This window comes from Eschscholzia californica, unplaced genomic scaffold, assembly GCF_041429995.1.
Source record: "Eschscholzia californica isolate CP2 unplaced genomic scaffold, dmEscCali1.0.p SCAF_5, whole genome shotgun sequence".
Taxonomy (NCBI): domain Eukaryota; kingdom Viridiplantae; phylum Streptophyta; class Magnoliopsida; order Ranunculales; family Papaveraceae; genus Eschscholzia; species Eschscholzia californica.
Window position 1 is genome coordinate 11,952,414 of NW_028238472.1, and position 21,393 is coordinate 11,973,806.

The 21,393-nt window shown below is 37.7% G+C and overlaps 3 protein-coding genes across 5 annotated transcripts; 2 read left to right on the top strand and 1 right to left on the bottom strand.

Annotated features, from left to right (window-relative positions):
• Positions 1-2,662: 2,662 nt before the first annotated feature.
• Positions 2,663-7,638, top strand: LOC147537098 (uncharacterized). 3 transcript variants are annotated; one of them, XM_086642476.1, is made up of 8 exons: positions 2,663-2,967; positions 3,215-3,310; positions 5,635-5,718; positions 5,836-5,890; positions 6,044-6,094; positions 6,664-6,755; positions 6,837-6,914; positions 7,244-7,638. In XM_086642476.1, the coding sequence occupies exons 3-8, from the start codon at positions 5,663-5,665 to the stop codon at positions 7,392-7,394; spliced, it is 483 nt and encodes a 160-aa protein (XP_086498602.1). In that variant the 5' UTR covers positions 2,663-2,967; positions 3,215-3,310; positions 5,635-5,662; the 3' UTR covers positions 7,395-7,638. The 3 variants fall into 3 exon arrangements, with proteins under 3 accessions (XP_086498602.1, XP_086498604.1, XP_086498603.1); XM_086642478.1 differs by having other exon boundaries at positions 2,680-2,971; XM_086642477.1 differs by having other exon boundaries at positions 2,686-2,967; positions 3,215-3,314.
• A 3,156-nt stretch (positions 7,639-10,794) lies between these two features.
• LOC147537099 (large ribosomal subunit protein uL24z) lies at positions 10,795-11,487 on the bottom strand. The gene has a single exon (XM_086642457.1). It carries the CDS (start codon positions 11,414-11,416, stop codon positions 10,976-10,978), a length of 441 nt encoding a protein of 146 aa, XP_086498583.1. The 5' UTR covers positions 11,417-11,487; the 3' UTR covers positions 10,795-10,975.
• Positions 11,488-14,942: 3,455 nt separating this feature from the next.
• LOC147537100 (uncharacterized) lies at positions 14,943-16,881 on the top strand. Its single transcript, XM_086644679.1, has 6 exons — positions 14,943-15,053; positions 15,171-15,225; positions 15,379-15,429; positions 15,999-16,090; positions 16,172-16,249; positions 16,579-16,881. Exons 1-6 carry the CDS (start codon positions 14,998-15,000, stop codon positions 16,727-16,729), a joined length of 483 nt encoding a protein of 160 aa, XP_086500805.1. The 5' UTR covers positions 14,943-14,997; the 3' UTR covers positions 16,730-16,881.
• Positions 16,882-21,393: the final 4,512 nt, after the last annotated feature.

Genomic DNA, 21,393 nt, shown 5'->3' on the forward strand with positions numbered 1-21,393 from the left:
TATTATTTTGTTGAAAATAGTTATTAATTAATAAAATCAATACTTTATAATATTATTAAGTAATAAAATAAACATAGATTCTAAAGTTTAAATAAAGATCAAAACGTTTGACTTGAAAATTATTTAGTGGTTATTTTGTTACGTTTGGAAACAACTTACCCATTAGCCACGACCCGACACAGCAACGGCCGGAACCACCACGAAAACGGCACGGCAACGGCTGGGCCGTTGCCATGGGGCGTTTTTGTGCCCCGATTTTGTGGTCTGGGAACGACACGACACGGCACGGCTTAAAACCGTGTCTAGCGTGCCTGTGGCGTGTCTAACACGCCACGACTGTCGAACGGGTCGTGCCGCCACGACACGACCCATTGGCCACCACTAAGCAGAAGTCACAATTTTGTGGCTTTTTTATAGCTGCTTTTTAAAAGCTACCTATGAAATAAAATAAAATGTTTATCTTTTTTGTCAAACCATCAATAAACATCCACCGCCATCACAACCACTTCACTACCTCCATCACAACCACCCCACCACCATCACCAACACTTCACCACTTCTATACTACCTCCGGGCAACTCCATCACCACCACTCTACCACTTTCGGCGCAACTCCACCACCACCACCACCACAACTATTCTACAACTATCAATTTTTTTGTACAACCACTCCACCACCTTCGCCACCACTCTACCACCATCATCGATGCTTCACCAACTCCCTTGCAACTCCACGACCTCCGACGCAACTTCACCTTCGGCGCAACTCCATCACCACCATTCCAGTTTCACCCTAACTCCACCACCAACTACCACAACCATTTCACAACCACTTCACCATTATCGCCATAAATTGACCACTCCGCCTCCACCAACACCATTTCACTACCGTCGTTGCAACTTTGCTCCCTAACCATCAACACCCCCTCAATTCTACCACAACCATTCCACAACCACTTCACCATTATCGCCACAAATCGACCAATCCGCCTCCACCAACACCATTTCACTACCGTCGTTGCAACTTTGCTCCCTAACCACCAACACCCCCTCAATTCTACCATCGCCATCACTGCCACAACTACGCACCATTAAGCACCACTACAACCGCCACAACACGTCCACCACCATCGAGCACCATCACCACTACATAAGATTCAAATTTCTCTAATTTTTATCTTTATGTGTTTATGAAAAACTTAAAAAAAATATATTATTTTATTTTAGTTTTTAAAATTTATATATTTTTTTATTAATATAATGATATAAACATATTGTCTAATAACTACAATTGAAGATTACATTTTTTTTACCAAATGTCATGTCCTAGCTTTTTAAGATATAAAACACTTTTTATGTAGCGTACCAAATGACTCAGACAGATTTTTTAAAAAGCGCTTTTATTTATGGACTTATACAAAAGCTCATAATATAAGCTATCCGCTCCCTAACATTTCAGATCTCACCTTCATTTCCACTCAATTACTCGATTTAGGGCTCACCGGTGACCAGCCACCGCGACTAGACGAGAAGACGACTACTGCTCGTCTGCTTCAAGAGACTAACAATCTATTTTTTGGTTGAGTCTCTTCATCATTTGTTATTTTGCTTCATCTCCTTCTCTCTTTAAAATAATACTCCTCCATCTTCAAGTTCTTATCATACAAACTACTCTTATTTTTTTCCCCATTTTAGTTGCATTTAATTTGGTATGTCTCTTGTGGGTTTCTCTTGTGGGATTTTATGTTGAATGAAAACAAATACAATATAGAAACTTACTGGCCATCATTAACTTGTGATTTTTTTCTGCTTCTTCTTCTTGTTCTTCGTTATCGGGTATATTCTTCCAACATAAAAATCAGTAACTTTGATAGAAGGCCGAGAAAAAGAACCTCATTCACTGATTGACTTTGATGCATGATATGGACAAGAAACAATTGTACGTAACTAACTTACCAATATGGTTAGATACCCATTTGGTTATCCAACCAAACCAAACCGGTCCAGGAGAGTTCAGTTGGATAACCGAACCGAACCATGGCCGGTTTGGCTCGACTTGAGATTTTCGCTAACCGAAACTTGTGATTCGGTATATGGATAGGGCTGAAAAATCGGTTATCCAACCGATGTTCAGTCCTATTAGTTCAAGTGTAAAGACCAAACAACCTATTTGATAAATAAACCACATGTGTCTGAATCGATGTTTCCCTGAAAGGGCGCCTTCAACAGAAACGGGAGGCGTTTCTAACGGCATCAAATGGGAGAACTAACCCTAGTTTTAAGAATTCCCCCAAATTCTAACAGAACCTATCTCTTGACCTTCTCTCTTTCGAGTTTTCTTTCTAAAGTACTAACTAGGGGTGGGATTTTGGCCCGGAAACCCGAAATCCGCCCACGACCGCCCGAGTCCGAAGAGTCCGTGACCGGCCGATGACCGAAGCAGACCGTACCCGCCCGCCAGGAAGATCCTAACCGGACGGACGCGGGCAAAAGTCCCTGCCCGGTGGTCCGACCGAGTATGCCCGTTTCTTTTGTCCGCCCTATCATACACGCCCAATTACCCTACCCGTTATACCCGCCCGGTGATATAATTGATTTTAAGCCGTTAGATATGTAGGGTTAATTACAACCTTTAGATTTGAAGGCAGAAATATTTAACCTAGAAATTCTATTTTCTTTGCCTTTCCCTCTCTCAATCTCAGCCGACTGCCGACCTCACTAAACTCCCTCTCGTAGTCTCGTCCCTCTCCTTTGAAGAATGAAACTTGAAACCCTAGAATCTGAAAAACCTAGAATCAATAAACCCTAGAATCAGTAACCTCTCAGCCTCCTTCGTCTCTCCTCTGTTGATTCGACAACCTCTTGAGTTGAAGCTTTCTCAGTAACCCTAGAATCAGTAACCTCTTGAGTCGAAGCTTTCTTCATATCTTCTCTTTGTCGAAGCTTTCACTCTTTGAATCTCTATTTGTAAGTATGTTTAAACGCTTAACCCTAAGTCCCTAAGTGATTTTTTCTTTATCTCTCTTTGAATCGAGAGGTTTTTTTAGTATTAAATTTGATTAAACTTATCCTTCACTCTTTGTATCTGATTTCTGTTGGTCAAATGTTTGAGCTATTCCTCAAATTAAGCCTTCGTCTCCGAATCAATCTCTTAGGGTAATACTGTATGATATTTGTTTTGTGTTAGGTTTCTAACTTATTTCATATTTTGCAGGTGAAGTGGTGAACCCACTATTTCATATTATCCACTTGGTTTCTGTCTTTCTTGGCTTAGTTCTTCTTTATCTTTCATCTAAGAATTGCAAGCTCTGTAAGTATGTCTATATTTCTTGCAGTTTATATGATATCTGTGTGATGGTCAGTAGAATCTGATGGTTAGAGTTAAATCAGAATAATGAAGGTTAACTCTGATTCTGGCTGTTTCTTAGTCAAGTTGAGTTCAGCAACATGTCTGATTTATTTTTTTGACCAAATGATGACAAATTTTGTAGCTTTATTGATATGTATGTCGAATGGTTTGATGTTTCATGATTTTATATGATATATGTGTGATGGTTAGTAGAATCTGATGGTTAGAGTTAAATCAGAATAATGAAGGTTAACTCTGATTCTGCCTGTTTCTTAGTCAAGTTGAGTTCAGCAACATGTCTGATTTATTTTTTAGACCAAATGATGACAAATTTTGTAGCTTTATTGATATGTATGTCGAATGGTTTGATGTTTCATGATTTTATATGATATATGTGTGATGGTTAGTAGAATCTGATGGTTAGAGTTAAATCAGAATAATGAAGGTTAACTCTGATTCTGGCTATTTCTTGGTCAAGTTGAGTTCAGCAACATGTCTGATTTATTTTGTAGACCAAATGATGACAAATGTTTTAGAGTTTTCAATGAAAGATTGTACCACGTATGAAGCCATGAAGGTAAACTCTTGGATTAGCCTAATAACTTGATATGATTCCTTAGGCCAATTTATTGGTCAAGTTGAGTCGCTTCCTGTTTATGATGGCTGATCTAGAGTTAGCAACTTGGTTTGATATGTATGCTGATTGCTTACTTTGGTTGTTGTATTACTACAACTGAAATAGTAGTAATTGTTGTAGGTCATGGACCTTGGAGCTTCATCAGCTTCTGGTCCGAGTACCGCAAATCTGGTTTCATCTGGACCGGGTGTTGGTACAAGTACCTCAGCAGATACTGCTGTTCCAGTTATTGTGCCTTCTTCTACTGTTGATACTACAGTTCAAGATGGCTCAAAGAAAGGAAAAAAGAAAAAGAGAACATCTAATGTATGGGTTCATTGGGATCTTTTTGATGTTCCGATCCCAAATGACCCTGAGAACAAAAAAAAGAGAATGGCTAAATGCAAATATTGCGGAGACATTAAAGATGCCAAAACTGACAATGGAACAACTCACTTTCGCAGGCACAATGATAGGTGTGCTTTGCTTAAGGTTGATTTAAAACAGTCAACCTTGTCCTCTGGCCAATCGGGCCAAATGACTACTTTTAAGTATAGCCAGTCTCGAGCTCGAGACAATATGATAAAGATGACTGTAATGAATGAACTTGCATTCTCATTTGTTGAAGATAGATTTGTTGAGTACACTATCAATGACAGTTTTTGTCCAACATATGCGAGGTTCTCTCGTGGCACCCTTAGAAATAGATTGCAAGTATTTTACAAGGAAGAGAAAGAAGATCTGAAACAGATCTTAAAGGAAACCTATGAAGGTCGATGTTTCGGCAACTTACTGGCATGTCAAGATTTTAAATCTAATTATCGACACCATGTCTTTGTAATCATCGAAGTATCGGCCAAATGATGATCTTTAAAGTCCGTATTCATTTACTTTTGGGGATTATAAAGTGGGTGTTTGATCTTTAAAGTCTGTATTCATTTACTTTTTGGGATTATAAAGTGGATGCTTAGAAAGTAGTATTTAAGCTATTAAACAGATTTAGTTGGGAACAAAATTTTATTCATTTTTTCATTAGTGACCGGTGCCCGATCGACCGTTACCCGAACTGCCCGAGTTTGAAAACGGTCACGGACGGGCACTTTGTCGAGAAAAATCCGAAATGCCCGTCCGTTTTTGTCCGGATGTCCGAGTGGACACTTGATACTTGTGCCCGTTCCGCCCGGGACCGATTAAGTTAGTGTCCGTTTCCGCCCGCCCGGACCGATTCCCAACCCTAGTACTAACCCCTGAATATCTTTCTCTAACTGGTAATCTGTATCAAAAATAACTCTTAGATCTGTCGAAACTAAGAAGTATTTGGGAGAGCAATTTCAGACTTCATCTTCAAGTGAGTTTCATTTATCGAATCAACTTTGAATCACAAAACCCTAGCAAAACCCTTTGTGCTTTTTCTTACTGAGTTTCTCTAAACGATCTAGTCTAGTTTTAGCTCCAATTTTTTTGTTTTTGATTCCTCTTTGTTCAGGTATAATTGTTTTTCCTGGTAGGTTTTGGGTTGTAAATGTAATTTATTTTTTGTTTGATTTGTTCTTTGTGAGGTCATTTAGGTAAAAACAGCTAAAGGTTCTTCTGGTCTTTGTGAAATAAAATGATGTTCAAAATTCAATTATGAGTTAGGGTTTTCTTCTAAAAACTTTAGCTTTTGCAGGATCTAAAATTTCTTCTCCGACTTGACAATGACTAAGTTTCGAAAGCTCGGACGGCCCGCTGGTCATCGTATGTCTATGCTGAGGTCTTCATCATCTTCATACCTTTGATATTTTCTTGCCCAAATTATATAATCTTCTTAGTGCTTTGATTTTGCTATTTTGGGGTTATAACTTTTTTAGGGTTTTGGTTATTTGGTTAGAACAATGGTTTCTCAGCTGGTGAAGCATGAGCGAATAGAAACTACAGTAGCAAAGGTAACTGTCATTGTTTTCTTAGCTCCTCCTCAGTCAGTATATTAAGGTTTCACAAGTAGACCTAAAAATTTGGTTATTTTCAGTCAGCCATGTCACTTTAGTGTGTTCTTACTTCTAGCTAGATAAATGAAAAGGTTTTTACTTCATTTGCAGGCAAAAGAAATTCGGCGTCTTGCTGATAACATGGTGCAGCTAGGGAAAGAGGTAAACTAGATTTTATTAGTCGATATATATGTATATGATTGTGTGTGTATATATATGTTTAAATGGACACAGACACACACAAGCAAACACCCACCCACACATATATACATGCGCTCCAACACTTTAGTGATAAATGTAGAGATTGGTATAATTTCCCAACTTCCCTCCAATTCTGCATTTAATTGTTTATTGAGGGTGTTTTCTTGTTCTTGACATTTTATTTCATATGTACCATAACTATAGATATGCAATGGCGTGTTTATTTACTTGTCTTTGAGAATGCTTTTGAATATCTCTATGTTCAATTGTTATCTGACATTAATAGATGCATCAATCTCTCATCCAACTATAATGGTATATAAGATCTTGTAGAAAACAGAATTATATCTCCATTTTGTGGGTATTTTAGTTTACATGCAAGCATTGATCCAGAGTTGGGCTTCTAGTGAGCTATTAGGCACACATTAGTATGGATATTATGAAATAGACAAATCTATCAAATTTGTGATGTCTGTGTTTGTTGTCGTATTTGTATTTTGCTATACAGTTTTCATGTTTTACCATACCAGGGTACTCTCTCTGCTGCCAGACAAGCCGCTGCTTTTGTTCGAGGAGATGATGTTATTCACAAGTTATTCACAGAGTTGGCCTATCGCTACAAGTAAGATTTTGAATAATTGCCGAATGCTGCACTTAATTCGTTCATCTCCATAAACTTACATGGAGCTTATTATGTAATCAGAGATAGGGCAGGAGGATACACTAGATTGCTTAGAACTCGTATTCGAGTAGGAGATGCTGCATCCATGGCCTATATTGAGTAAGTGCCGTTTTCATTACATTGTCTTTGAATCTTATTCCCTACCTTAATGCAAATAGTTTTCCGAGCAACCTTTATAACCCCCCAAAAAATCGTGTTGTTTTTGTCCTATGGGAGGTCTAATTAGAAAATCCAGATTGGAGTTCAGTAGACTATCCCATGGCACTTGAAATTTTTTGCCATTTTTACCTTTTCACTCTTCCATTTGTGAAGTGAAGGCTGAACTCTACTTGGCTGCAGCTTTTCGCAGACTTAGTTTCCTGCCTTGTAATTGTCCAAATATCTTGTGTGTGGGTCTGTGTTAAACATTACGCGTTGTTTCTGGGCAGGTTTGTTGACCGAGAGAACGAGCTTAGGCAGGCAAAACTTCCGGCCCCTCAACCACCTCAGAGACCAGCTATGGATCCATGGACAAGGTCCCGCCTTACCAAGCAATTCGCTCCCCCTAAAGAGGATGAAAACACCCGTTCAGATATTTGAAGATACTCGAGTTTTGCCAGCAGTACTTGAACAATTTCAATATTCTGTTTGTAACCGGCTTTCAGAAGGTTTTCTTTCATTTCTCTGAACTGGTCTGACAACATATTTAGAAAATTTTGGTTTTATCAGTTTTAATAGAATAAACTTCACAGCGGTTTGTTGTGTTTGATCAGAACAATCAACCACGGGGATTATGATGACCATAAGTTATTTACAAATATGTTTCCGTTATTCTTTCCGCAAAGGCTAGTATATTGCTTTTACAGAAGATCCACAGTTAGCCAAGAACTAACCCCTTTCTTTTCAATCGAAAAGACCGTCCCAAATTGTTCAAAACTAATTCCCCTCACATTGGGGGAAATTTAAAATGTGAACATCCATTTCCACCCTACTATTGGATTATTATGACACTAGGAGAATGAAAGTTTTGAGCAGGAATAGGCGGGACTGGGCTCGAGGCCGTAGCAAGCACTAGGGTGAAACACGTATGTAGGAATCCCGACTGCGTCCCTTTTTTTTAGTAAGAACTGCAATTCTATTAATTGGAACAATTGTTGCACAAAAGCACATAGCAGGTGGAAACTAGATCTATTTGACACCAACTCTTTGAAGAGTTATGGCGTCTAGACCGTTTAGCTAAGTTCTTGGTTAGTTTGGTCTCTTTGCGATTCGCCCTTGTAACTTTGCTATGATATTCTGGGAGTCCCCCAAAACCCTACTTGCTTGATGTTTTGGGCAAGACACATCTAACAGCCATTGCCTCCCTTCATCTACTGATCAACATATGGTGGTATAAGATTTGCTGAGGATACACCTACTTCTACCATCATAGACCACAAAAATAAACAAGTATCTCCAATGATGTTTGGAAAGCGGTATTAAAATAAATCTTACTTTTTTTTTTTTTGTTGAAAAATAAATCTTAGTCGTCTTTGGAGGATATGTTTGGTTGTTTTAGTTGATTGGAACAGTTCCATATTGCTTTGCATTTGTATACTAAGACCTTCTATATCATGTTGTAACAAAAAGAAAAAGAAAAAGAAAGACCTTCTATATCATGTATAAGATGGTGTAATGAAGGTTTTAAATTTCCAAACATCTTGTTGCACCTCTTCTTCCAACTAGTCTACGTCGACTCACCATTTTCTTCAGTCAATTTACTATAAGAGCAAATGTAAGAGGACTCGGGTTGGGCTCCCAAATTCAGATATGTAGGAGCCCAACCCCATTAGTCGTTGGACAATCTACTAGTATCAGATTATTCATAGAAGTTTATCTTTTAATCATTTTAAAATCTTGTCGGAATCTTTTCAAAGTTCATTTTTCTTTTTCTCTGCTTGCAAAAATTCTAGTAGGAAAATGATTTTCGAGTTTCTACTATTTGGTTCGACAGAAAAGTGTGAAAATCACTTCTCGTGGGGAAAAAATAGGAAAAGCTAGCAAAGTTTTACCCGCAAGACTGTAAAATCATTTTCTCACTCTCTCTCATGTATCCATCCCGTACTCTCTCTCTCTCTCTCTCTCATATATCCATCGCGCACTCTGTTTCTCTCTCGAAAATGCTCTATCCCTTGCTCTCCTCACTCAGAAGTTTCTCTCTTTCTTCCATGTCTAAACCTATATGCTTCTGTTTAGGAAGGCAGATGGAAGCATGCAGGAATACAAATCTAGAAAAAAAAGAAGGTAAATCAATTTGCTCCATATGAGAAAATTTTCCTTCATTTCTCGAACACTAATAAGAACTTTTCTAGAAACAAGAGTTCGAATATAACAAAATATATGCCAGTATTAGTTCAGTCATGATACCTTAGAGGAACCAAATCTTCTAGAGAACCCCTTCAATCATGATTAAATTTGGGATCACTACTAGAACCATAATCTGGGCAAGCATAATTTTGAAAGGTGATCAGTTTACTTTATATAAACCCTCATTGCAAGATCTGAGTGAGAATTTCCCTAAAATTTTGCCTCAAACCGATCGCTAAAAAGTAAATTTCCAGTAAGAAAAACCTAGGTTTCTTTTCACAGAAAAAGATGATTTTCATACCCAAATATTTTCACACTATCAAACTTATCCTTGAGATTTTCTCCCTTGAAAGTTAGATCAAAATTTAAATTTAGAACTAATCATTCATAGTTGAAAAATGCCATTAAGTTCTCACTGCTTAGTCTCAAGTAGGTCGATAGCATATTTTGGTGTCAATTTCTAAGCCGATTATCTACCATAGCGATAGCAAGTGCACTTGGTCTCAAGTAGGTCGATAGCATATTTTCACATCAATCTACCACACCAATAGCAAGTACCCATGGTTTCAAGTAGGTTAATAGCATTTTTCGCGTCAATTTCTCAGACTAAAACTCTACCAATCCTTGTAATAAGACACTTCGCCAGTTAATGACCCCCCTATATACATAACTCTTACCCTATCTAGATTCATTTGACAACAGAAAGCTAATATCACAATGACCAATTCATCTTCTCCATCAAAAGAACTCAATTAACATAGATTAAACGAACTCAATTTGCATGAAAATTTGGATGATTAAGTAGAGAGATATCAAAGACCAGAGTTCTAACTTTCAGCATCATTAACCAAAGCCTATGGTGGAACTTCATTCATGTCCTCATCCACAAACTCAATCCATTTAAAGAAGACCAAATTACATGCAATGCCTTATTCTCCTAATTTTTTGGCATTCATTAGAAACAATCTTATATTAGAAAGTTAGCTTCACAAAATCAACTAAAAGCAAATGATAAGATTTATAGCCTCAAGAGAGAAGAATCAATAATATATTATATGCTATCACAAAAACAATGGACATGCCGATAATATAAATTAGACAGTTGGAGGGAAGATCAGCCAGCCCCGGTAACCGAATCGGCTTTGATCAGTCACCTTGCAACTTGGGTGGATCGGGCGATCTCAAGGTACCTGCCACCCGAATCTTATAAAAAGTTAATCGGGTGGTCGGGCAATATCAATTGCATATGTAACTAGTGTATCAAAAAGTTACACGGGTGGTCGGGCAATATCAATAGCATATGTTAGAACTAGTGTATCGAAAAGTCGAGCAATATCAATTGCATATGTTAGAACTACTGTGAATATTATTAACAACTCGATTAGATCCCATTAGCAAGCTACTTAAACCCCAAAACACAAAGTAATGAACTTATAGCTAAAAACCCTTACAGGATACATGAAGAAAGTTCATCCAAATCACAAGTTTCTAAGCATAGTAGATGAACTAAATCATGTCTATTGCAGTCTACTTAGCACAAGTTCATCCAAAACCCTAGTTTTCATGCATTACTTAGCACAACTATGCAGTACAATAACACAACTAGGTTTCATAATAATATCTTCCCTGCAAATTAGGGCAATACAATAACACATTCAAAAACTACCCATTCATTAAACAAGAAATAAGTTTCAAACTTGAAGTTACTTAAATAAGATTCAATCTTAACAAAACATAATCCCAAAACTAAATTCAAGATGTTCAAAAATTCAAACTTTCTCTTTCTAAAATTCAAAATGAAGATGATAAAGAAGAAGAAGAAGAAACTCATCTAATTAATCAACATTTTGCATGATATCTTCAGTAGTGAACTTAGTTCCCTTATCTTTATCAGCAGCTGCTCGTCCCTTTGCCTTTCGTTCAAGAAGATCTTTCCGATCTTTATCAAGTCTGAGTTTCGTAACGACGACTTTCGATGGATTGATTCCGACGTTAACAGTTGATCCATTAACTTTTTCTCTGGTGATTCTTTCAATATGAATCACCCATTTTCTCCGGTAAACTTGAACAACTTTGCCTTCTCTACCTTTAAAAGTTCCTCTTACGACTTGAACTTCATCGTCTTTACGAACTGGAACAGATCTGACATTGTATTTTGTTCGAAGATCAGAGGAGAGAGGTGCGCTCATAAGAACTCGACGAACGCTTGATGGTGCTGTGAAATGAGCTTTTCTGCTCTTCCTTCTGGAACTTGAAACCCTAGGATTGAACTTCATCGTCTCTAGCTTCTCTGTAAATCCACTCTCTCTCTCTCTCTCTATATGAAGAAAATGCTGCGGGCAGAGAAGTTTATAAGTGTTTAGGGTTTAGTTTTTTATAGTTTGGATTGGATTTGCATCTCTGCCTTTGGTTCTAGGGTTTGTTATTGTATGATTTTGAACCGTTGGATTGACTATATTAGTAGGGTTTTTTGGGTTTCGTTGGCGGGTTAGAATGCTCACACTAACCCTGGATACTCTTCTGCTCAATAAACCCTAGCTAACAAACAAAACCCTAGTTGTGTCTTTCGGTAACACCCCATAAGGAAATGAAGATAAAGGCACTACATTATCCATACTCCATAAGGAAGTGATATAAAGGCACCAACCAACCCGTTCTCCCCACCTCCTACTAGTCATTGAGAATATCTCCTATGGTCAATTATGTTGTCAACCACACATTATATTACAAAACTTTCCTTTGGATGGTCATTGCAGTCTCGGTAAGTTCAAATAGCCCTAAACTTCTGTGTGGGGACAGAAACCGTGAGATTCGGCCACGTTAGCTTGGACTCTAGTGTGAAGAGCGTGATTAACCCGACGGTTCCGATTAAAATTAATAATCTAGGAGTACTTTGTAGGGTTTAGTATTGGTTTTTCTGGTTCGGACATTGAAAACAAGACAGAGAAGACGAACCCTTAAACCCTAAACCTCCGATTCTCAGCAGCCGAACTCTATACTATTCTGCTCGCAGAGCTCCCGGATCCTGGTAAGTTTTCATCTTCCTTTAACCAGAAAAGGGTTTTCTTTTTCCAAATTTTCAACTTTGGATTTCAACCTCAAACCCGCAAACTTCGATTCAAATATCAGTTTCTTTTATCAGATTTTATTGTTCTACAAGTTAGATGATTTGGTTATTGTAGTTGAAACTTTGATATAATTCTCTTATAATAAAGAAAAACGTTGTCTTTTAGGGTTTAGTAACCTTCCATTACCTCCAGCCTTCATTATCTTCTTCGACGGAGTCCACCTCATTTCACTTCAATCTGTCCATCAGGTAATTATTCTTCTCCTTCAGTTTTCCCTATTCTTCTTCACTGTTCGGTTCACTATATATTGTTTGTTGTAATCATATCACATATCACTACTAATGATATGTTTATTGGTGTTTGATAATGTAAAATAAAATTTTGTGGCTTTTTTATAGCTTCTTTTTAAAAGCTACCTATGAAATAAAATAAAATGTTTATCTTTTTTGTCAAACCATCAATAAACATCCACCGCCATCACAACCACTTCACTACCTCCATCACAACCACCCCACCACCATCACCAACACTTCACCACTTCTATACTACCTCCGGGCAACTCCATCACCACCACTCTACCACTTTCGGCGCAACTCCACCACCACCACCACCACAACTATTCTACAACTATCAATTTTTTTGTACAACCACTCCACCACCTTCGCCACCACTCTACCACCATCATCGATGCTTCACCAACTCCCTTGCAACTCCACGACCTCCGACGCAACTTCACCTTCGGCGCAACTCCATCACCACCATTCCAGTTTCACCCTAACTCCACCACCAACTACCACAACCATTTCACAACCACTTCACCATTATCGCCACAAATTGACCACTCCGCCTCCACCAACACCATTTTACTACCGTCGTTGCAACTTTGCTCCCTAACCATCAACACCCCCTCAATTCTACCACAACCATTCCACAACCACTTCACCATTATCGCCACAAATCGACCAATCCGCCTCCACCAACACCATTTCACTACCGTCGTTGCAACTTTGCTCCCTAACCACCAACACCCCCTCAATTCTACCATCGCCATCACTGCCACAACTACGCACCATTAAGCACCACCACAACCGCCACAACACGTCCACCACCATCGAGCACCATCACCACTACATAAGATTCAAATTTCTCTAATTTTTATCTTTATGTGTTTATGAAAAACTTAAAAAAAATATATTATTTTATTTTAGTTTTTAAAATTTATATATATTTTTTTATTAATATAATGATATAAACATATTGTCTAATAACTACAATTGAAGATTACATTTTTTTTACCAAATGTCATGTCCTAGCTTTTTAAGATATAAAACACTTTTTATGTAGCGTACCAAATGACTCAGACAGATTTTTAAAAAGCGCTTTTATTTATGGACTTATACAAAAGCTCATAATATAAGCTATCCGCTCCCTAACATTTCAGATCTCACCTTCATTTCCACTCAATTACTCGATTTAGGGCTCACCGGTGACCAGCCACCGCGACTAGACGAGAAGACGACTACTGCTCGTCTGCTTCAAGAGACTAACAATCTATTTTTTGGTTGAGTCTCTTCATCATTTGTTATTTTGCTTCATCTCCTTCTCTCTTTAAAATAATACTCCTCCATCTTCAAGTTCTTATCATACAAACTACTCTTATTTTTTTCCCCATTTTAGTTGCATTTAATTTGGTATGTCTCTTGTGGGTTTCTCTTGTGGGATTTTATGTTGAATGAAAACAAATACAATATAGAAACTTACTGGCCATCATTAACTTGTGATTTTTTTCTGCTTCTTCTTCTTGTTCTTCGTTATCGGGTATATTCTTCCAACATAAAAATCAGTAACTTTGATAGAAGGCCGAGAAAAAGAACCTCATTCACTGATTGACTTTGATGCATGATATGGACAAGAAACAATTGTACGTAACTAACTTACCAATATGGTTAGATACCCATTTGGTTATCCAACCGAACCAAACCGGTCCAGGAGAGTTCAGTTGGATAACCGAACCGAACCATGGCCGGTTTGGCTCGACTTGAGATTTTCGCTAACCGAAACTTGTGATTCGGTATATGGATAGGGCTGAAAAATCGGTTATCCAACCGATGTTCAGTCCTATTAGTTCAAGTGTAAAGACCAAACAACCTATTTGATAAATAAACCACATGTGTCTGAATCGATGTTTCCCTGAAAGGGCGCCTTCAACAGAAACGGGAGGCGTTTCTAACGGCATCAAATGGGAGAACTAACCCTAGTTTTAAGAATTCCCCCAAATTCTAACAGAACCTATCTCTTGACCTTCTCTCTTTCGAGTTTTCTTTCTAAAGTACTAACCCCTGAATATCTTTCTCTAACTGGTAATCTGTATCAAAAATAACTCTTAGATCGGTCGAAACTAAGAAGTATTTGGGAGAGCAATTTCAGACTTCATCTTCAAGTGAGTTTCATTTATCGAATCAACTTTGAATCACAAAACCCTAGCAAAACCCTTTGTGCTTTTTCTTACTGAGTTTCTCTAAACGATCTAGTCTAGTTTTAGCTCCAATTTTTTTGTTTTTGATTCCACTTTGTTCAGGTATAATTGTTTTTCCTGGTAGGTTTTGGGTTGTAAATGTAATTTATTTTTTGTTTGATTTGTTCTTTGTGAGGTCATTTAGGTAAAAACAGCTAAAGGTTCTTCTGGTCTTTGTGAAATAAAATGATGTTCAAAATTCAATTATGAGTTAGGGTTTTCTTCTAAAAACTTTAGCTTTTGCAGGATCTAAAATTTCTTCTCCGACTTGACAATGACTAAGTTTCGAAAGCTCGGACGGCCCGCTGGTCATCGTATGTCTATGCTGAGGTCTTCATCATCTTCATACCTTTGATATTTTCTTGCCCAAATTATATAATCTTCTTAGTGCTTTGATTTTGCTATTTTGGGGTTATAACTTTTTTAGGGTTTTGGTTATTTGGTTAGAACAATGGTTTCTCAGCTGGTGAAGCATGAGCGAATAGAAACTACAGTAGCAAAGGTAACTGTCATTGTTTTCTTAGCTCCTCCTCAGTCAGTATATTAAGGTTTCACAAGTAGACCTAAAAATTTGGTTATTTTCAGTCAGCCATGTCACTTTAGTGTGTTCTTACTTCTAGCTAGATAAATGAAAAGGTTTTTACTTCATTTGCAGGCAAAAGAAATTCGGCGTCTTGCTGATAACATGGTGCAGCTAGGGAAAGAGGTAAACTAGATTTTATTAGTCGATATATATGTATATGATTGTGTGTGTATATATATGTTTAAATGGACACAGACACACACAAGCAAACACCCACCCACACATATATACATGCGCTCCAACACTTTAGTGATAAATGTAGAGATTGGTATAATTTCCCAACTTCCCTCCAATTCTGCATTTAATTGTTTATTGAGGGTGTTTTCTTGTTCTTGACATTTTATTTCATATGTACCATAACTATAGATATGCAATGGCGTGTTTATTTACTTGTCTTTGAGAATGCTTTTGAATATCTCTATGTTCAATTGTTATCTGACATTAATAGATGCATCAATCTCTCATCCAACTATAATGGTATATAAGATCTTGTAGAAAACAGAATTATATCTCCATTTTGTGGGTATTTTAGTTTACATGCAAGCATTGATCCAGAGTTGGGCTTCTAGTGAGCTATTAGGCACACATTAGTATGGATATTATGAAATAGACAAATCTATCAAATTTGTGATGTCTGTGTTTGTTGTCGTATTTGTATTTTGCTATACAGTTTTCATGTTTTACCATACCAGGGTACTCTCTCTGCTGCCAGACAAGCCGCTGCTTTTGTTCGAGGAGATGATGTTATTCACAAGTTATTCACAGAGTTGGCCTATCGCTACAAGTAAGATTTTGAATAATTGCCGAATGCTGCACTTAATTCGTTCATCTCCATAAACTTACATGGAGCTTATTATGTAATCAGAGATAGGGCAGGAGGATACACTAGATTGCTTAGAACTCGTATTCGAGTAGGAGATGCTGCATCCATGGCCTATATTGAGTAAGTGCCGTTTTCATTACATTGTCTTTGAATCTTATTCCCTACCTTAATGCAAATAGTTTTCCGAGCAACCTTTATAACCCCCCAAAAAATCGTGTTGTTTTTGTCCTATGGGAGGTCTAATTAGAAAATCCAGATTGGAGTTCAGTAGACTATCCCATGGCACTTGAAATTTTTTGCCATTTTTACCTTTTCACTCTTCCATTTGTGAAGTGAAGGCTGAACTCTACTTGGCTGCAGCTTTTCGCAGACTTAGTTTCCTGCCTTGTAATTGTCCAAATATCTTGTGTGTGGGTCTGTGTTAAACATTACGCGTTGTTTCTGGGCAGGTTTGTTGACCGAGAGAACGAGCTTAGGCAGGCAAAACTTCCGGCCCCTCAACCACCTCAGAGACCAGCTATGGATCCATGGACAAGGTCCCGCCTTACCAGGCAATTCGCTCCCCCTAAAGAGGATGAAAACACCCGTTCAGATATTTGAAGATACTCGAGTTTTGCCAGCAGTACTTGAACAATTTCAATATTCTGTTTGTAACCGGCTTTCAGAAGGTTTTCTTTCATTTCTCTGAACTGGTCTGACAACATATTTAGAAAATTTTGGTTTTATCAGTTTTAATAGAATAAACTTCACAGCGGTTTGTTGTGTTGGATCAGAACAATCAACCACAGGGATTATGATGACCATAAGTTATTTACAAATATGTTTCCGTTATTCTTTCCGCAAAGGCTAGTATATTGCTTTTACAGAAGATCCACAGTTAGCTAAGAACTAACCCCTTTCTTTTGCAATCGAAAAGACCAACCAAAATTGTTCAACACTATTGCCCCTCACATTGGGGGAAATTTAAAATGTCAACATCCATTGCCACCCTACTATTGGATTATTATGACACTAGGAGAATGGAAGTTTTGAGCAGCAATAGGCGGGCAAGCACTAGGGCGAAACACGTCTCCAGGAATCCCGACTGCGTCCCTTTTTTTAATAAGAACTGCAATTCTATTAATTGGAACAATTGTTGCACAAAAGCACATAGCAGGTGGAAACTAGACCTATTTGACACCAACTCTTTGAAGAGTTATGGCGTCAAGATGGTTTAGCTAACTTCTTGGTTAGTTTGGTCTCTTTGCGATTCGCGCTTGTAACTTTGTTATGATATTCTCGGAGTCCACCAAAGACACTACTTGCTTGATGTTTTTCTCATTTGTACACTAAGGCCTTCTATATCATGTTGTAACAAAAAAAAAGACCTATATCATGTATAAGATGGTGTAATGAAGGTTTTATATTTCCAAACATCTTGTTGCACCTCTCCTAGTCGTTGGACAATCTACTAGTATCAAATTATTTATAGAAGTTTATCTTTTAATCATTTTAAAATCTTGTCGGAATCTTTTCAAAGTTCATTTTTCTTTTTCTCTGCTTGCAAAAATTCTAGTAGGAAAACGATTTTCGAGTTTCTACTATTTGGTTCGACAGAAAAGTGTGAAAATAACTTCTCGTGGGGAAAAAATAGGAAAAGATAGCAACGTTTTATCCGCAAGACGGTAAAATCATTTTCTCACTCTCTCTCTCATGTATCCATCCCGTACTCTCTCTCTCTCTCTCTCATGTATCCCTCGCGCACTCTGTTTCTCTCTCAAAAATGCTCAATCCCTTGCTCTCCTCACTAAGAAGTTTCTCTCTTTCTTCCATGTCTAAACCTATATGCATCTGTTTAGGAAGGCAGATGGAAGCATGCAGGAATACAAATCTAGAGAAAAAAGAAGGTAAATCAATTTGCTCCATATGAGAAAATTTTCCTTCATTTCTCAAACACTAATATGAACTTTTCTAGAAACAAGAGTTCGAATAGTTCAACTATAACAAAAGATGATTTTCACACCCAAATATTTTCACAAGTATCAAACTTATCCTTGAGAATTTCTCCCTTGGAAGTTAGATCAAAATTTAAATTTATAACTAATAATTCATAGTTGAAAAATGCCATTAAGTTCTCACTGCTTAGTCTCAAGTAGGTCGATAGCATATTTTGGTGTCAATTTCTCAGCCGTTTATCTACCATAGCGATAGCAAGTACACTTGGTCTCAAGTATGTCGATAGCATATTTTCACATCAATCTACCACACCAATAGCAAGTACCCATGGTTTCAAGTAGGTTAATAGCATTTTTCGCGTCAATTTCTCAGCCTAGAACTCTACCAATCCTTGTAATAAGACACTTCGCCAGTTAATGACCCCCCTGTATACATAACTCTTACCCTATCTAGATTCATTTGAGAACAGAAAGCTGATATCACAATGACCAATTCATCTCCTCCATCAAAAGAACTCCATTAACATAGATTAAATGAACTCAATTTGCATGAAAATTGGGATGATTAAGTAGAGAGATATCAAAGAACAGAGTTCTAACTTTCAGCATCATTAACCAAAGCCTATGGTGGGGGACTTCATTCATGTCCTCATCCACAAACTCAATCCATTTAAAGAAGACCAAATCACATGCAATACCCTATTCTCCTAATTCTTTGCCATTCATTAGAAACAATCTTATATTAGAAAGTTAGCTTCACAAAATCAACTAACAAGCAAATGATAAGATTTATAGACTCAAGAGAGAAAAATCAATAATATATCATCTACCATCACAAAAACAATGGGCATGTCGATAATATAAATTAGACAGTTGGAGGGAAGATCAGCCAGCCCCGGTAACCGAATCGGCTTTGATCAGTCACCTTGCAACTTGGGTGGATCGGGCGATCTCAAGGTACCTGCCACCCGAATCTTATCGAAAAGTTACTCGGGTGGTCGGGCAATATCAATTGAGCTAAGTATGATAATGCACCAATAACACTTAGATATGGTACTTCTTGACCAAGAATATTTTGTCTTCTTCCTAAAGATGAAATTGATCTTTTAGAGTGTCTAGAGACCTAACAACTAGGGGTGGGAATCGGGACGGGCTGCCCGCGGGTATTAAAGGAGATGGTCGGGTGGGTACAGGCAACATAGCTTGATGACCGTTGGATTTTTCGGGCGGGTCGGACAGACAAAACATCACTCTTGGTCTGCCATTACCCGCCCGTGCCCGCTAATTTGTGTGGGCACATTAAACATCCTTGGAAAGAGGAAGCGTTAGCCCAATTTTAATGCTAGCCATTAAGCACAATACGAACCATTAAGCCCAGTGTTAGGCGCTAGGCCAATACTTTAGGCACCGAGCTCATACTAGTCGTTACTTGAAAGAACAATGATTGAGGTCTTTGATGGTACTTATAGAAGCTAAAGCTTCTTCAATTCCTAACAAATTTCTATATGGGGCTATACTCTTCATCTTCCAACTATGAGTGTTGCGACTTTTAATTTAGTCCCACATAGAAAGTTTGCTAGAGAATACAGGGATTTGAGCATCATATAACTCTCACGTGAACTTATGAAGGTTGCAAGGTTTTGGTCATTGTACTCGACCGATGAACAAAAACTACCACTTCATTCACCATCACCACAATCTCATGAAGCTCTTCAAACCCCATCCTTTGAACATCTAAACTAAATGTTAACTTCCATAATTTAACAACTTGGACACCACTTTATTTACCACCAATACCAATGTGAAGTGAATATATAATTATTTGACGTTTTTATGCAAGAACTATTGAATTGCTGGTTACTCGTGTTTGACATTTTGACTTTCCATTTGCTCTTAAACCATCAAATGGACTTTCAATTTCACTACTTCAACACTTATTTTGGTACATGTGCGTACTTTTGTTTAAACAAGACATGGTATAACTAAAACATGATATGATTCACTAATTCAAACCTATATATTATATATTATTATTGTCTATAATACGTTATATATGATACAATGCTTGAACCTCCGGCGAAGGAAACCCCTTCGCCGGAATGTTTCGAGAGAGAGAGAGAGGAAAGAAGTCAAAAAAAATATTTTTTTAGAGAGAGGAGAGAGAAAAAAAATGAAGTTTGAAGGTCGTCGACCAGAAATTTGGCCGGCGGGCGACCTTCGTCGGTGAAGACGAAGAGGTGGCGAGAAGATGAGTTGGCAGATAGAGGTGATGAGATGGAGGAGAGAGAGGTGATGATTGGTTAGCGGTGTAATAACGGTAAATCATAAAGGGGGTCATCTGGGTATTTTTAATAAAGTATGGGGCTAGGCAGGAAGCTGGTCACAAAGTTGGGGGCTATTTGAGAAATATCCCTTTAGTTAAATACGTAAATTTTCTCATTTACACAAATCTCATTACATAAAACTCTTTGTTATATGGTATGTGGTTGCCCATATAATCATTAGTTGTGCAAAGGGATGTGGATGCCCATAAGATTATTGGTTCAGTATATGTTTTGGGTGCCTTTAAGATTATCTTCCTCTTGCCAAACTCATATCTATTGCAGCCCACCATTCCTATAATGCCACCTTGATGTGGTGTCATCTTGTGGTAGTTCCATATGCAAAGTGTCATCTTGGTTATGACAACACATCATGCAAGTGACAACACATGAGGTTATGTGCCACCATTCTACAACTCCATATGCAAAGTGTCATCTTGGTGGTGACAACACACCATGCAAGTGACAACACATAGGGTATGTGTCAACTTCCTATTACTTCTCCCACCCTATAAATAGATGTACATGGTGTAGTTTTGGTATGAGTTTGTAAGAGATAAGTTGGTAAGAGATGGAAAAGATTAAAGCAAATAGACCGACAATTTACAACACTCTTTAAGTTTTCTTAATACTTATATTCGTTATTTAGTTACTTTTGTTTTCATCACACAACTTTTTGCATGTGTTAGTTGTCTTTCATCTTTTGTTCATATAAGAACAAATGACAAGTACTAACAAAGGTTTGTGATATGGAGACAGAGAGAGAGACCCTATCAACATTCCTTATCGCAATTCCACCTCTTACATGTGACCAATATTATAAAGTATAATATAGATAGGAAACTAAATTGGGTGTTAGTAGATGGTGGTAACTGTTTAGGTATGGTATTGTAATCTTGTATGGTGGTAGTTAATTGGTAAAAAAAATGAACACAATTATGTCCTAGGACATAACTATATGTACAGTACATGACATTTGATTATGTACTGTGCACAACCAATATCCTAT

Bases quoted from the DNA above. Each gene is read 5' to 3' on its own strand.
- LOC147537099 (XM_086642457.1), bottom strand. From the start codon at position 11,416: ATGAAGTTCAATCCTAGGGTTTCAAGTTCCAGAAGGAAGAGCAGAAAA.
- LOC147537098 (XM_086642476.1), top strand. From the start codon at position 5,663: ATGACTAAGTTTCGAAAGCTCGGACGGCCCGCTGGTCATCGTATGTCT. The intron at 5,891-6,043 runs GTAACTGTCATT...CTTCATTTGCAG, and splicing joins TAGAAACTACAGTAGCAAAG to GCAAAAGAAATTCGGCGTCT. The intron at 6,095-6,663 runs GTAAACTAGATT...TTACCATACCAG, and splicing joins TGGTGCAGCTAGGGAAAGAG to GGTACTCTCTCTGCTGCCAG.
- LOC147537100 (XM_086644679.1), top strand. From the start codon at position 14,998: ATGACTAAGTTTCGAAAGCTCGGACGGCCCGCTGGTCATCGTATGTCT. The intron at 15,054-15,170 runs GTCTTCATCATC...TTATTTGGTTAG, and splicing joins CATCGTATGTCTATGCTGAG to AACAATGGTTTCTCAGCTGG. The intron at 15,430-15,998 runs GTAAACTAGATT...TTACCATACCAG, and splicing joins TGGTGCAGCTAGGGAAAGAG to GGTACTCTCTCTGCTGCCAG.